Here is a 17478-nt window from a genome sequence, read left to right on the forward strand (position 1 = left end):
CACTGCACTTCAGAATAAGGTTTATGGGAAACAAACGCTTTCTTTCACTTAATTTCAATATAGGTGAGTACAATATTGGGATAAGAATATAATGTTTGGGGCAGAGGTAATAGAAATAGACATTGAGATGCCTGAGAATTAAACTGATAGTCCATGACTAATCACCACATGACCTTTCACATTTACGAAAACAAAATGGTCCATGTTAAGTTTAAAAAGTGAGGGTAAATTGAAGACACAAATGCTGGAGTAACTCAATGAATTAGGCAATATCTCTGGAGAACATAGAAAGGTGACATTTCAAGTCGGGAGAGGGGTCCCGACTTGGAATGCAACTTATCCATGTTCTCCAGCGATGCTGCCTGACCCGTTGAGTTACACCAGAACTTTTTTTTGTTTCTTTTTTTGTAAAGCAGCATCTGCGGTTTCTTGTGCTTCAAGGAACATAAATCATTCTTCTATAATTATTTAATTTTCTGACATGGGAAAGTACCATTTAAATCAGCAATGTAACCTGTATTTTGGTTCTAAATAAGTTTTTTAAATTGTACAAATAATACTTTCCCCTTTTTACTCCAGTTTTCTTTAAATTTCCTTCCTCGTGCGGTATTTTGTGGTGATTTGCATGTTGCAGGTATTCTACCCCACTTCACGTGACAATCTCCATATAGCATCCTGTTTTTTCAGGGCACTACCAAATAGTTTGTTGTCATACAATACATTAAATGCATCTGAACCTCTATAGATCATGATCAAACAAGATTTTGCCAATGAACCATAAAGCATGTTCAAAGAGAGACATTTTAATGAGTATCTCGGAATAAAAGTATTGTTAATTTGTGGGTTAAAGATTCAAAATAATTGCAATTAAAAAAGGTAAAAAGTTAGTATGCATATTGTTCTTTTGTACTATTGCCTGTTCCTCTTTGTCTATTTGATTAAGTTTTAAGTTGTCCTCTTGTCATTTATGCACAAGTTACTAATGTTGGAAAAACCTGCTAATTGGATTAAAATATCTGTTACAGGATATTTTCAGATATCAGTAGTACTGAAATGCTTGTCATTATCGTAAAAGGAATAAATCTCCCTGCTCCTTCAGGTAAGACAAGGTAGGGCTCCACAGAATTCTTGAGGCTGATAATGTGTATGACGATTAAACTCAGCAATCAGTAGCAACAACTGTTTGTGGAAAAACAAGGCAAAATATTTTATCCCTTTTTAACAAGTGTTTTGTTCAGCCAGATAAATAAGATGGGCTCCAAGCACCAGAGATCCTGGTTCGATCCTGACCTTGTGCGATGCCTGCAGTTTTGGTCCACTAATTTGAGAAAGGACATTCTTGCTATTGAGGGAGTGCAGCGTAGGTTTACAAGGTTAATTCCTGGGATGGCGCGACTGTCATATGCTGAGAGAATGGAGCGGCTGGGCTTGTATACACTTGTATACACTTTTATTTAGAAGGATTAGAGGGGATATTATTGAAACATATAAGATTGTTAAGGGTTTGGACATACTAGAAGCAGGAAATATGTTCTCGATGCCGGGGGAGTCCAGAATCAGGGCCACAGTTTAAGAATGGGTAAGATAACACTTTTTCCTCACAGAGACTTGAGATATAACAACGGTGAAGGAAACAGGCTATTGGTAGCTGTTTGCTAGGTGAGATGGGGAAGCTGGTACAACTTGGGTGGGGGAGGGATGGAGAGAAAGAGAATGCAGTAGTAGGTAGAGAAACCAATATCATACCACTGGGTTGTAAGCTGCTTAAGCGCAATATGAGATGTTGTTACTCCAATTTGTGTTTAGCCTCACTCTGACAATGGAGTTGGTCTTGGACAGAAAGGTCAGTATGGGAAGGGGAATTTAAGTGTTTGGCAACTGGGAGATCAGGTAGATCCAGGCTGTCTGAGTGAATGTGTTCAGCGACACGATCGGCCAGTTTACGTTTGGTCTCGCCAATGTATAAGAGTCCACGTCTTGGACAACGGATACAGTAGATGAGGTTGAAGGATGTTCCAGTGAACGTATGCCTAACCTGAAAGGACTGTCAGAGTCCCTGGACAAAGTCAAGGGAGGAGGTATGGGGACAGGTGCTGCATCTCCTGCGGTTGCAGGGGCAAGTACTTGGGTGAAAAGGGATGAATCAACCTGGGAATTGTGGAAGGAACTGTCTCTGTGGAAGGCAGAAAAGGGTGGAGATGGGAAGATGTGACTATTGGTGAGATCCTGTTCAAGGTGGCGAAAATGTATGAGGATTATGTGTTGTATGCGACGGCTGATGGGCTGAAAGGTAAGCACTAGGGGTCTCTGTCCCTGTGGCGACTAGAGGGAAGGGGAGCAAGGGTGGAGCTGCGGGGTACCGAGGAGATGTGAGGGAATCTACATGGAATTTATTTTTCTATGTTGTGTCAAAGATAGGGACTAATTTCTATTTGGATACAAAACTTATGTTATTTTGCACAGGTGTGGCTGCACATGACCTTGATGCATTTGTAAAGTTTGAATTTCAATATCCTAGTGCAGTGAGTAAACTTTTTTTTATCAAATATATAGACATATAATTTTATAAGAAACATGCTCCTATTTATAAAATTACATTTAAACCCAGAAAGTGCTGCACAATTTGCACTGTTAATCATCTTGTATTTATAAATATAATTTAACTAAGTGAACACTAATATTAATCTTTTTTTTAATTTTTATATTCACAAGTAAATTGTATAAATGATAAATTATAGGTTGAATACTGCAATTTTTTTTGAAACAGGAGCAAGCCCAACGTAACAAAACAATGGTGATAAAGAATACCAATTGTCCAGGTATACGAAACATAACTTTGTTCATCTTTTGGAAAAATGCTTTATATTAATATCAGCATGGTATAAATATATTAATATTCTGAATGTGTAGCATGAACAAATATTTTTTATGGAGCCATTTTGTTGTGCAGGTTTAGTACCTGGCTTAATTGTCAATGGAACCAAATTCAGAGACTGAATCATAAATATATAGTTTGTTCTGTTGAAAACTTCTCTTTATCTTGATCATTTTAGGCAGTTCTTGAAAGATGTTGCTGTCACAATTTAATTTAGGGGTACAGCAGGGGAACAGGCCCTTCAGCCCACCAAGTCTGTGCTGACCAGTGATCCCCGCACACTAGCGTTATCCTACATACACTAGGGACAATTTAATCAAGCCAATTAGCCTACAAACCTGTGCGTCTTTGGAATTTGGATGGAAACCGGCGATCCTCGAGGAAATCCCACGCAGGTCATGGGGAGAACGTACAAACTCCGTACATACAGCACCTACCTGTAGTCAGTATCGAACCCGGGTCTCTGGCACTGTAGGGCAGCAAGTCTACCACTGCACCCCTTGTAATTTGGAAGATATTTTCTCAAAAAGAAAACAATCTCTTAATTTTCGCGTTAAAAGGACAAAGAATTCAGTTTTGCCAACTTTTATGGTATTGCATTCAGTAATAAGAACAAATAAAAAGAGCATATAATCCCTGTGTTTCTCAAGTCGGCTCACCCATTCAATAAGACAGTGGTGGAACTGCATTACCTCTATGTCACTCTATTCCCATATCTATAAATCTTAGAAACTATTGCCTTCAGTTTTGAATATTCTCAAAACTTGAGCAAGTATCTGGGCTTGTAAAGAATCACTACTCTGTGGTTGAAGACATTTTTCTTAATCTCAATGCTAAATGCAGATTGCTTTTGTATGTTTACAATGTTGTAAAACATTCTTGTTTGTGATCGCACATCTGTTTCACCCATTATATAATAGATATAGTATTTACAGATTACTATGTTTACATATGTCGTGCTGCTGCAAGTAAGAATTTAATTGTTCCTTTTCAGGACATACGAGAATAAAACACTCTTGACTCTAGCTTTCAGCACTTTGTTGTGTTTTAACTAAACAGCAATGTCTGTGTCTATTTTTACAATAATTATTTTTTCTTCCAGAATATAATGAGAGATTTATGCTCATTATTAACAGAAATCATCGTGGGTTCAAACGAATTATTCAGACCAAAGGAATTAAATTTGAACTATTTCATAAGGGGTAAGAATCCCAATAGCATATTACCTATTGTAATTTCATGGTTATTTCTTTCTTCTCTGAAAGCAGCCTTATAATGTTCATATAACGTTCTGTTCCGAGTGCAGTTCCATATTTTAGTACTTTAACTTGGGCTAGGTACTGCATTGTTTTCGAAGATTGTGTCACAGAAGATTTAACTGTTTTGCAGTGGATTTTTCAGGAGTGACAAACCAGTTGGATCTACACATCTAAAACTGGACAAGCTAGAAACTGAATGTGAAGTCAGAGAAATTATGGAGGTAAGGTACTTAATTTGCTATATTCCAACATAACCACCTTCTTGACCAGCTGTATCTATGTCGTGAAGCTACTTCTGTAGTGCTATTAGATAGGAAATTCCAGGTATTTGACCCAGTGTTGTTGAAGGAATGGTAGTGTATTCTATATCTCTGAAATGTGTTCTCTTGGGAGGGAAGTTGCAGGTGATTCAGTTCCCATTGTGGACTGCTCGGGACCCCCTGGGAGGTGGAGTTCTTGGGTTTGCAAACTTTTTTGAAAAACCGTTGATGAATAGTAGAGTACACAGTGCAGATGGCAAATACTTCTGCCATGCAGCTTCAGTGATAGAGGGAATAAACAATAAAAAGGAAATGGCCAGTTGAAAATTCTGCATTATACAGGGTCAGCTCAAGCTTCTTGAGTATAATGGAGCAGCATTCATTCAGCTTGATCGGCTTTCGACAACTCACTGTGTAGAAATTATTATTATTATACATTATACTTATGGGCACCTTTCAAAGGACTCTCAAGGACGCCTTACAAAATTTAGTGAGCAGATTACAAAACATATAAGTGGAATGAAACAAAACAAAAAAAAATAGTAAGGACATCAACAATACACAATTCAAAGATAGATGTCTTCTCTGAGGAAAGAACATAGAACTTGGAATGGTACAGCACATGGATGGGCCTTGACCCACAATGTGTGCTGAACAGGATGCCAAATTAAACTAACCCCTTCTGCCTACATGTGCGCCATATCCCTCCATGTTCAGCTGCCCATCCAAAAGCCTTTTAAATGTCACCATCGTTTCTGCTTCCACCACGTCCCTGGCAGCACATTCTGTGTGTAAAAAAAACTTGCTCCACACATCTAAACACTCTTCTGTGACCTTAATGTTATGCCCTCTAGTCTGCGATATTTCCACCATGGGGGAAAAGGTTCAGACTGTCTACCCTGTCCATGACTCATCATTTTATCAAGTCTTCCCTCAGCTTCTGGCACTCCAGAGAAAACAATACAAGTTTATCCAAGCTCTTTTTATAGCTAATACTATTTAATCCAGGTAATCTTGTGCACCTCTCCTAAACTTCCACATTCTTATTCTTGCAATGGGGCAACCAGAAAGCACACAACATTGCACATGCAGCTGCAGCATGATTTCTTGACTGTTTTACTCCATACCCTGACTAATGAAGGCAAGCATACCATATGGCTTTTAGCACTATCTACTTGTCAAGTCCATAGCCACTTTCAGGGACTTGAACCCCAAGATTCCCCCTGTTCAACAGTGCTGTTAAGGATTTCTATACTTGTCCCTTAATATTGACCCCTCAAAGTACAATACCTTACACTTGCTCTGGTTTAATTCCATCTGCCATTTCTCTGCCCATATCCATGACTGATCTACACCCTGCTGTGCACTTTGACTGCCCTTCTTCACTGGGATTAAAGGATGATGAATTCTCTATCCCTGAGAAATGTGGAGGTCAGATCATTAGATATATTTAAGGTGGATATGGATGAATATTTGAAAGATGAAGGAACTGTTATGAGAAACTGACACAAGAGAAACTGAGACTAGCGTAGATCAACTGCAATTATTTTGCAGTGGCAGTCTTGAGGAGCACCTGCTATTTTCTTATGTTCTTGAACGCTCACTATCTGATTTACTCATGTAGGTAGTTCCAGTATTTAGTTTGCTAGATAGTGAATGGAAAGTCTCAACAGGAGTAATGCAATTGAGTGTACAGTGGTGATAATTGTGTTCTGCCACAGTCTTGGTGGATGCTGAATTGATTATTTGCATTGTGTGAATTGACTAAATTCTGTATTTATGGATTTAGAACTGGAGGTTTTATATTATTGAGTTTCTAGTGTTTTTCCAAAAATTCTTTAAACCTCTTGCCATTCTTATTACTGCCTAGTTCCATAGACCAGCATCTGCAGTTCCTTCCTATACCTATTCATAACATTTCAGATGGTATTAATTCTAAAGCTAAGTTTGGGCATGTGATGTTGCAATTTCTTTCACATTCTGCCATATTTTAAGTTGCAAAGTTATAATAGATTTTGTAGATTTTTTATCATATTGCTTACTGAAGCTCACATTTGTTCTTAGATTTTTGATGGCAGAAAATCAACTGGTGGGCGACTAGAAGTGAAAGTTAGGATCAGAGAACCACTCCACGGCCAAGATATGCAAACTATAACAGAAAAGTGGCTGACAATGGATCCAACTAACAGCTGAAAACATGCAGATAATTTTTCCTCAAAGTGAGTATTTGGAGGTATGAAGAGTACAATACAGTGTAATTAACTACCGTATTTCTCGGCAATGAAGACGCACCTGTCAAAGACACACCCCCATTTGCTAAATTTTGAAAAAAGGCTGGCGGGACATAGAATTTCTCACACTCAAAAAAAAAAAAAAAATAAAGAAAGTAACAATTCAATTTGCTCAAGGCTTCCAGATCTCCTCCATTCTGAATGGGGGGGGGGGGGGGGGGGGGGGGGGGGGGTGACGGCAGGTGGAGAGATGGTGGGAAAAATGGGAGCACACAGGACAAGTTGAATCTTATTGAATGACCATACTAGTTCAAGAGACCAATTGGGGGGAAAGTTCCTTTCACAGCATGTGGGGAGTCTGGCCCAGGTCAGCATGGACAGGAGCGTTGAGAAGGAGGGGGTCGGGGATCATGCCAGCAACTCGCTCACCGCTGCCGCGGCGCTCCAGGCGCGGAGCCACCGCATTGTGGCCGGGAATAAGCTCCACCCCCCGCTGTCCTATTATCCATCGCCCGCTGACCCGCTACACTCTATGATCTTTGTTCTTGAGCTGGGGTTCCCTCACTGTCCGGTCCTGCCGGCCGCTCGCAGCCACCCGAGCTACTTCCCTCCCCGGCGGAAATCGGAATTTAAAGATTTGCAGGAAGCGGCTTACAGGAGCGAGGTCGGCGAGCGGCTGGAGAGGGGTGTTCAGATGGAGAGCACTACCAGAGGTGAGTGGGCCGGCAGAAGGCGCTGAGGTGGCGGTCGGTTCTACTGTCTGGTCCCGGCGGCTGCTCGCAGCCATCGGAGCTACTTCCTTCCCTGGCCACAATGAGGTGGCTCCGCGCCCGGTACACCGCGGCAGCGGTGAGTGAGTGAGTTGCTGGCATGATCCCCGACCCCCTCCTTCTCAACGCTCCTGCCCTTGCTGACCCGGGCCAGACTCACCACACGCTGTGAAAGGAACTCCCCCCAGTGGCACTGTCCTTTTACAGCCGCTTCCCATTAGCTGCCAGCAATGAGGGATAGACTTGGCTATCCCTCAGTCCAGCGACATCATTCTTAATGTTGCTGTACTGAGGGATAGCCAAGTCTATCTTTCTTGGCTAACAACCTAACCTTCGGCCTCCAAGACGTAGGTAAATTTTCGTGCCATATTTTTGGGTAGAAAATAGCGTCTTCATTGCCAGGAAATACGGTACTTGTGTTTCTCTAAGTGGAGGATGCTTGAATTTAATCAGGTATGTTGCCTGTTTATTTTGAGCAGGGGTTGATGCTGGGGCCGCAACGCTTCATGTTGTATATTATTGATTTGGACGAGGAGATTGAAGGCTTTGTGGTCAAGTTTGCAGATGATGCGAAAATAGGTGAAAGGGCAGGTTGTGTAGAGAAAGCAGGGACTCGGGAGAATGGGCAGAGAAGTGGCAGATGGAATATGGTGTAGCAAAGTGTGGAGTCATGTATTTTGGTAGTAGGAATAAAGGTGTAGACTATTTTCTAAATGGGGAGAGAATCCAGAAATCGGAGGTGCAACGGGAATTGGGAGTGCTGGTGCAAGATTCCCAAAAAGTTAATCTGCAAGTCGAATCGGTAGTAAAGAAAGCAAACTCAATGCAAGCATTTATTTCAAGAGGGCGTATACAAAAATAGGGATGTAATGCTGAGGTTCTATAAGGCGCTGGTGAGGCTGCATTTGGAATATTGTGAGCAATTTTGGGCACCATATCTGAGGAAGGATGTGCTGGCTCTGGAGAGGGTCCAGAGGAAGTTTACAAGAATGATCCCAGGAATGAGTAGGTTAACCTATGATGAGCTTTTGTCGGCATTGGGCATGTACTCACTGGAGTTTAGAAGAATGAGGGGAGACATCTGAAACATACATAATAGTGAAAAGCTTGAATAGAGTGGATGTGGAGAGGGAACGTCTAGGACTAGAGGTCATTGCCTCAGAATTAAAGGACATTCTTTTAGGAAGGAGATGAGGATAAATTTCTTTAGTCAGAGAGGTGGTGAATCTGTGGAATTCTTTGCCACTGGAGGCTGTCAGTGGATATTTTTTAAGGCAGAGATAGATTCTTGATTAGTATAGATGCCAGAGGTTATGGGGAGATGGCAGGAAAGATAGATCAGCCATGATTGAATGGCAGAGTCAACTTGATCGACCGAATGGCCTAATTCTACTCCTATCTACTCTTATTTATGACCCAGTTTGTGTTGCAAACTAGAACAAGAGCTGCTTTTTAAAAACTTGGCAGGCTGAAGATTGAGATATACACTGCCATTTCACACAACTTTAGATTTGATGGGACATTTAAATTAATGTTTTCTGGATTAGAATGCTTTTGGAGAAAAATATATAATTTGATCAAGCACAGCTAGGTTACAGTAATATAGTGGTATTGAGTCTGTTTGCAGCCTGACTTTTAGCCTTCCTTCAGGACTGCAGATATTATTTTTTGTGTGCTATAACTGGCTAGAAATGTGAGCTATGCATTAGTCCAATGACAAGATAGTTGGGACAAAGACAATGCTGCAAAAACACAACAGATGAAGCATCATCAGTGGAAGCAAAAGGTGTACGTTGACATTACAGGTCAAGACCAGTCCTGCTTCAGGGTTGATGACCCATCAACTTAAAGTAGAAATGAGGAACTACAGATGCTGGTTTATAAAAAGGACACAAAGTGCTGGAATAAATCAGTAGGTCATTCTTCGGATTGATTGTAAGCTGTGTGGGGAGGAAAGCTGGGAGAGATGGCTTGACCCAATGACTTCTTACATTTTGCGTTGTTTCAGATTCTGATACCAATGTTGATGAGTCTTGAGTAAAATGCCTGTGACCTATGTAAATGGTGAATTAATATAGCTACTTAACCAATGAAACGGAACAAGAGAGATAACCAGGAATTAATTGCGGTGCATGAGAATCAAATGAGTAATAGAAAGGGGAAATGTTAAGTGTTAATAATAGACAAAGTAAATTATTGTTTTTAGTCTTCAACAGTCAATGTTTTTTTATTGAGATTAATTGGCATCGCACATTGCTGCAAATTATCTACGTCCTACCATTTTTGTTGCAAACTTATACAATTAACATACAAATCCAACCAAATCCTCTTAAAATGATAAACTGAGAAGAGGTGTAATTTTGGAAGAATCCAAAGAGGCATCAATTGAACAGTAAAGTCCTGGGGCAACTAAAGTGACTGAACCTGCTGCTCAATTTGCGCATCAGTGATAAATTAAATGATAAATGTGTTTTCTCCTTTGCACTATGGTTTGTTTGAGAATGTATTACTTAAATCACGACAAATATATTTGAGTAATTCATGTAATGTTCATGGACACCGTTACACAAAAATAATTGACTACGAGATCATGAAACAGTATTCCAATGAGTTTTTCTTTTTCAAAGGTCAAATCATAATATCTATGCAGCTCTCGACTGCTACGGACAGAATATACATATGAATTGTTGCTGTTTGGAATGCACAGATGCACACAAAGCCAAAGATATTGTGAAATATACTGTTTAATGCTGTATTTCATTACTACAAATTTGAGAATACAAAGCTTGCAAATACAAACCTGCCATTAATGTAATGGGTCAGAGTAAGGCAATGTAGAAAAAATTATGAAAATAAATTAAAGATAAATGTTACATTTTAACAATTTCCATACTGTCTCTTTGTATTTTAGTGCCTAAAGTTCCAAAACACTTTTGAAATTACAGGCAAGATGATAACTCTTGTATTTCTTAGCTAGTCTGTTTTGAAAACCAAATGCTTAAGAATGAATCTGACTTTGTTCTTGAAATGGCAAATATCCTAGACTTTTGAATTCTCAAATTTAAGTGAGCATGCCTGTTTCCATTGTTATTAACAATTTTTGTTTTGACATAAAAAAAACAGGAATTAGCCATAACATATCAAAGTAAATTTCAGAATAATGTAAATAATCTTCTAAATGTCCTCAGCTGCTGTTAATCTAATGCAAATGCATATTTAAATACCATTATGCTTCATTTGGATTTTTAATTTTGTAAAAATCTTGGTTGCTATAACATTCTACTTGTTAATCCCGCAGAATCAATGATAACTTGACATGGTGCAAGGAGGTTAATGAAGATGTTAACAAAAAACAGTTGGAGAGTTGTTGTAAAATGTAAATGTAAAATCTAGCATCTGGGCTTCAGTGTTACTGAGCAAGGTACAATCAAGTAACAAATTACATTTTCACTTTGGATGAGGGTGTTTTGGATTCAGATTTGTTGCCCTTAGTTTAAGCAAATGAATTATTTTAAATTCTTAATTTATTTCAACAGCTAAGATAATGATTCTGCAAAAAAAATAGCTGTGAATAAAGATGGCTGAGAGTATCATGGATTGTTGGCCTTTTCAAACTTATTTTTTAAACAGGTGAAATCAATTTTAAACAGATTACATCATACTTGTATGCATCAAATCACATCCTTTCGCACATTGTAAAGCTGTGTTATTGAACAGATGATCAATTTAATTTGTTTTTTGAAATAGATTTTTTGAATCAATAATTTACTTGAAGTGAAGTGATGTACAAAAACTTCAACAAAAAACTGTTTAGAACTATTTCATGTTAATACTATTGTGCATATCTTTCAAATTGTACAACTGAACTGGTTATCAGTGAAACAAATTAGTTAGCATGCCAAATCAAGAGGGAAACCACATACATCCTCAATGCCTGAAACCTATCATGGGAACTAGAAAATTGGGAAAACAAGCGTTTTAAATAGTGAAGAGAATAAAGGGAATGTCAGAGATTTTTTTTAAACATTCTGGAGTGAACTCAGCAGGTCAGGCAGTATCTCTGGAGGACAGGGAGATGTGACATTTCAGGTTGATTTTTCGAAGGGCTGAATGGCCTACTCCTGAACCTATTTTTCTATGAAGGCAGACTGCGACCCAAAATATCAGCACCTATCCATGTTCTCTGGAGTTGCTGTCTGACCGGCAGTTATTCTATTTTTGTAAACAACATCTATCTGCATGTCTATGATAGGTTGGAGAGCAGGAGCAACATTAAGTTTCTTAACGAAACACCGACAAGCTGAAGTAACTTATGATTTCACAATTAATCTAAAGAATTAATTGATTTGAAAATTTGTCCTTTGAAAGGGTGGACAAGGAGCAAATGAATCTTTTTTGAGCACTGTCAACACTAATGCCAAGGTGTCAATTTTGATGAAATATCATTGACATGGTCCATCTGTTTTTCTAAAAAAAAATTGTGTTTATTTCCTTTTGCAACCCTAATGCAACTGATTTTGCTGGAATTTAAATTAATGAATAACAACTTCCATTTTTTTCTAACCAGTAGTTCAAGCTTTCCCCCCTACCCCCAAATCACTCATACCAGTTGCACACCTCAAAAGCTAAAAGGCTTCAGAACACTGTCAACAAAAAGACATACAGATTTATGCAAGAATACTTTATTGCTGTTGTGTATTTAATGTGATATACTTAATTGGTATTCAATGAGGTTTTATTAGGAAACCATTTATTTGTAACCAGTTTCTAAAGTGCACATTTGACTACTGCCAATAGAAAAACTAAGGAAATGAAATTGCATTTCACCTAAATGTACAATGATTCTGTATGTCTTATATGCAAGATAAAACCGCATTTCCACTCAGTGATACAATTGAAGGAAATAGGCCAAACTAAGCTATAACATCTATTTACCAATTCTTAACAAGCCATACTACAGCATTTTTTTAAAAATAAAAGAAACATTTATTTACCTTATATTAACTATTCTTAAATCGCAAATGTTTCTAATGCAAAACAAATATACAGTGTATTTGGCTTTTAAACAACTACATTTTACAATTACTTACAGGAGTTCACTTTTCTATACTTGGAGACTGCCCATAATAGCCCAATTGAAACAGATTATTTCCATAAAGGCTTTAAATACTGATCCCTGTATATATTACCTGAGGTGCCCATGCACCAGCAAATACAATTAATACAGCTGATACGAAATGCAGTATGGCTGAGAAAGTCATTAAAAGATCTTATTTTTAGAATAATTTGTTTATACACTACCTTTATTTCATGGCTAGAGATTACCACAATGTTCCATTATGTGGTTTACAAGGCATAGGTTAAGTGCTTCAAAACTTCAGACATACATTATATACAAACTAAATAGATTAACTGCAGATTGTGTCAGGGTAGTAGTGATACTGAGGTCAAGGTATTTCTACACTGTCCTTATGATAGTGTCATTGTAACCATGTGTATTTATTTTACTTCAAATTGCAAACTAGTCTTAATCCTGACGAATGATATGCTGCCAATCCATACAATGTAAACTAGGAGAAATCAAAATTAATTCATGCTTAAGAACAGCTTCAGTAAACCAAAAGATCAAGTCCACATTTAATAGAAAGTTGAAAGGCAGGTACCTGACCTGCATTAGATTAACCTCAGTGGCCCATGGTGCATAGTAGATTCAGCAATAATGGAGCACCAATTCAGTTTTATCATACCAACAGTTTAAAGTGCAAATGTTTTCAGTTAGAGCAATACACACCAGTAAGATGGAAAAGTATTTTATGGTTCTAGGAAAAGCTCTCCAGGATGTAAAAGATGAGTTCCATCACAACTGGCCCTTCACTCAGCTGACATGCTCCACCATGGATAACTGGAACCAAAGCACTGTCAAGGTCATTCATGTACAGTGATGGGAGGGGTTGTCCATTGCTACCAGTTTGATATCCAACCTGATTAAGTAAATTAAGATTTTTGTAAATAGGTTGACACCAACAAGGCAGTTTATGCAAATTAATTTTCTTCACACCTGATCCATATGTGACAATTTGCACTAAACAAATACACAATTCTAGTTGATGGCAAATCTGCTAGAACTTAGTGGGTCCGGTAGAATCTGTGGAGGGAACGGACAGACTGAAGGGTTGCAACCCAAAGCATCATTTATCCATTCTCTCCACAAAAGCTGCCTGACCAGCTGAGTTATTCTAGTACTTTGTGTTATGCCCCTGTCCCACTTAGGAAACCTGAACGGAAACCTCTGGAGACTTTGCATCCCACCCAAGGTTACCATGCGGTTCCCGGAGGTTTTTGTCAGTCTCCCTACCTGCAACCTCCGACAACCATTTGTAACCTCCGGGAACCGCACGCCAGAGGTTTCCGTCCAGGTTTCCTAAGTGGGACAGGGGCATTAAAGGTGCATTTAACTTTTCCGCTAGAAGCTTTTGATCAACAATGGGGAAGGAACGTTAAGACCCTATTCGATTAATGATGCGTTGTTTTCTTTTACTAAATTTGAAGGAATTACACTTGAACTGTGAAATTCAGATTTCAAATTTTAAAGTCAAAACCTACTTAGCTTAATTGATTACATGAACACTGAACCCCACTTCCAGCACTAATTTAAGCACTCAAAACATAGACAAGTCCGTTTAAAAAAATATAGCAGAGTACTTTTTTTCTTTTTGACATATTGTACTATAAAATTTAGACTTTAGTACCTGGTCTGAATCTAGTGTGACACGAAGACCCAGTTTTGATTTTCCATCTTCTTTCAGCAGTTTAAGGTGAGGACAGAGTGCTAAGCAAAATGCCTTGGCCATATTCTCCGCAAGTTTGCTGTGATCTGCCGGGTCACTAAGATCGCTGGGCTGTTCCTCACTCTGCAGGAAGAACACCTTAACAGAAAAAGATTATTCAAGTTGAATTACTTAAAATAAAATCCTATTCATAAATTGAACATTTGCATTAACATAAAGCCTCAAGGCAGTTTATAAGGGTATTAATAAGCTTTGAACCAATCATACACAGATGAATGAACAGGTGAACAAAAGCATAGATGTTTAGTGAAGGAATTCTGGAGCCTTCATTTTAGAAAACAAAAAGATAATGGAAACCACAGTAAACTGTCGTTGCAACAGACCATGGGGGATGGGGGGGGAAACAGTGTCCGTTATTGTTGAATATCCACTATAACTGAGTATGGGATTATCTTTGTATGTGGTTAAAACAAAGAATTGCAGATGATGGTTAATACACAAAAGGACACAAAGTGCTGGAGTAACTCAGCAGGTCAGGCAGCATCCCTGGAGAACATGGATAGGTGATTGAAGTGGTCAATGGTCTGGAAGGTGAGATCACTCATGATCCAGGGTGAGCTAGCCAGTTAGATACAAAATTAGGTCAGAGGAAGGTATTAGAAGGTGATAATAGAGGGTTGTTTTTCAAATTGGTGGCCTGGGACCAGTGGCATGCCATAAGAATTGGTGTGGGCACCTCTACTGCACCAAAGGAATTGGTACTGGGTCCCTGCTGTCTGTCATATATAACAATTTGGAAGAGAATGTAGGTGGCATAATGAACAAGTTTGCAAATGACACCATTGATGGTTACAAAATGATCTTGATCAAATGAAAAATCAGGCATTAAAATCCATCTGCCAAATGCAAAGCGATGTATTTTGGGAAGTTAAACCAGGGCAGAACATACATTGTAAATGACAGGGCCCTGTGGAGTGCAGGGCAGTAGAACAGAGAGAGTTATGTCCTTGTCCCACTTAGGAAACCTGAACGGAAACCTCTGTGGACCTTGCGCCTCACCCAAGAAATTTTGCCAGAATTTTTGTCACTTGCCTGGAAAGCCTTGACCGAAGCGTGAGCTGCATCAACTGACCAAAGATCCCACAAGATCTTTGCTACCGACCGCACAGACACACACACATCGCGAAGGTGGGGGCCAGGGACAGCGGAGGAGCGCTGTCTGCACGATGACGAGGAAGGTAAACGGCTGCCACAGAGTACGGTAAGTCCTTTAGAGAGCGCGCGGGGAGAGGAGGAGTGGAGACAGTTCTAAGAAGTTTAATACAGTTTAGCGGGCATTTTACCTTCCGGCGGATCTTCTAGGTCCTGAAAACTCCAATGAGCCAATCAAAATGGCCGGTCAGCGAAGGAGATTGCCTTCGACTGCCTGTAAGTAAATAGTGACCCCACTCCACTGGCTTCGACCAAACGGAAACCTATTTTGAGTCGAGGTCGGTTTTGATTTTGTTTAAATAATCGAAGGAACAAAGTGGAAGCCTCGACCACGCGGAAACCACTTTCGACCATTAGGGAGAGTGACCAAAACCTCCGGGAACCTCATGGAAACCTTGGGTGGGGCGCAAGGTCACCAGAGTGTTCCGTTCAGGTTTCCTAAGTGGGACAGGGGCGATAGGAGTACAATGACATTATTCCCTGAAAGTGGCATCACAGATACACAAAATGCTGGTGGCGCTGTATGTGGTGCTTGCCTTCATAAGACAGGGACTTGAGTGCAAGAGTTGGGATGTACAAGAGTCGGGATGTAAAGTTACAGTAGTATAGGACATTAAGACTGCACCCGCAAAAGTTATGTGCAGTCTGCCTACCAAAGTATGTGAAGGATTTGATGAAGCTTCTGAGAGCGTGCAGAAAAGATTCACAAGAATGTTACCGAAACTGGAGGGCTTAAGTTACGTGTGGAGACTTAATAGGCTGGGACTAGTTTTCCAAGAGCAGAGGAGGCTGAGGGGCGAGATAAAAAAAGTTTATAAAATCAGAGGGACTAAGGTATTTTGTAATTTCTGATTTTATCACTTCTGGCTGTCTGCCTTTGACAGCCTCCAACCTTATCGTTTCCCAGCCCCGCACAGCCCAGTTTTAACCTCCCCAAAATCCATAAACACAACCGCCCTGGCAGACCCATTTTTTTCTGCCTATTCCTGTCCCACTGTTAGACCCATTCTTAGACACCCAAATATTATGCAAAATGTGAACAGAAACAATACTTGAATCCGTTTTTCTATTACCTCTGTCCATCTAATGACTTTGCCATTTGTTTTGAATTCTGACCCATGAAATATCTTCACACTTGCAATTTCATCCATGGATTTGCCATCAATTGGACTGATGAGACTACAATTTTGAAGCAAAATGTTTAAATTAATATGGTGATAATTCCGAAAAGAAACACAAATGCATATAGCACAATCTAATTTTAACGAACATATCACATTGAAAGCAGCATCTGATTTAACAAATTATGGGGAGTTCTATTCTTAAGCAAGTACACATACTTCATACATGTAAATTCTAACAACTGCTAAACGAGAAATATTTAAACAGTGGGTCACTCTAAATGATAGATTATATGCATCTCCATTTTAAATATCATTGCCTCGGGGCTAATAATCTGTCTACAATTTTTGGAGGAAAAAGTGTACACTACCTACATGCAGGAAGTAGAATTATTGCAGTTTTTAATATTATGCCTCACTTATCCATACAAATCCCTAATATTAAATGGCAAAACATAATTAAATGATTCTATTTTCTCATCCCCAACTAGCAATTCAAAACTAAATAAGTACCCTTTGTTGATATTTTTGTCATCTTCTGTCCAGTGGATGTGAACATGTTCCTGTGGTTCTTCTGCATCCGTTTTACCACAGGTAATGGTAAAGTCTTTCATCTCTCGGATTGCCTGTCGTAAAGTATCCATTGTTTCTGCTGAGATTTGTACCATCATACCATCTACAAAAACAACAAATGCAACAAAATAATTACACGGTAACACACATCTTACCTTTTTGACGAAATGTGTCGATTTAAAACTATGAAATCTTAAATGATAAACATAATATATAATTTTACATATCTACACATTTTTGCTTTACTTGTGCAGTGATTTATTTAACTTATAAACCTAACTACTGGTTTATGGATCCTGCCTGATCGTCTAACAGTAACAGGTGTAACAGGTTTAGGTGTTGACTCTAACTGTAGGCTTGTTTGGCTCTGTTTTAGTACCCTGACTTTG

The 17478-nt window shown here is 39.1% G+C and overlaps 2 protein-coding genes across 3 annotated transcripts in view; one reads left to right on the forward strand and one right to left on the reverse strand.

The window, feature by feature from the left end:
- The window catches only part of cc2d1b (coiled-coil and C2 domain containing 1B), a 74538-nt gene extending 63548 nt beyond the window's left edge, over positions 1 to 10990 (forward strand). For both annotated transcript variants that reach the window (XM_055641754.1, XM_055641753.1), the window contains exons 18-24: positions 1026 to 1099; positions 2464 to 2522; positions 2768 to 2819; positions 3978 to 4077; positions 4265 to 4355; positions 6459 to 6613; positions 10023 to 10990. In XM_055641754.1, coding sequence (XP_055497729.1) covers positions 1026 to 1099; positions 2464 to 2522; positions 2768 to 2819; positions 3978 to 4077; positions 4265 to 4355; positions 6459 to 6587 — 505 coding nt within the window. In that variant the 3' untranslated portion in view covers positions 6588 to 6613; positions 10023 to 10990. The remainder of the gene's footprint in view (positions 1 to 1025; positions 1100 to 2463; positions 2523 to 2767; positions 2820 to 3977; positions 4078 to 4264; positions 4356 to 6458; positions 6614 to 10022) is intronic.
- An 812-nt stretch (positions 10991 to 11802) lies between these two features.
- The window catches only part of LOC129700930 (zinc finger FYVE domain-containing protein 9-like), a 113224-nt gene continuing 107548 nt past the window's right edge, over positions 11803 to 17478 (reverse strand). The window contains exons 15-18 of the mRNA XM_055641755.1: positions 17030 to 17192; positions 16469 to 16574; positions 14145 to 14321; positions 11803 to 13376 (exon numbers count right to left, since the gene is read on the reverse strand). Coding sequence (XP_055497730.1) covers positions 13215 to 13376; positions 14145 to 14321; positions 16469 to 16574; positions 17030 to 17192 — 608 coding nt within the window. The 3' untranslated portion in view covers positions 11803 to 13214. The remainder of the gene's footprint in view (positions 13377 to 14144; positions 14322 to 16468; positions 16575 to 17029; positions 17193 to 17478) is intronic.

The sequence above is a fragment of the Leucoraja erinacea genome, chromosome 10 (genome assembly GCF_028641065.1).
Source record: "Leucoraja erinacea ecotype New England chromosome 10, Leri_hhj_1, whole genome shotgun sequence".
NCBI classification, from domain to species: Eukaryota; Metazoa; Chordata; class Chondrichthyes; order Rajiformes; family Rajidae; genus Leucoraja; species Leucoraja erinaceus.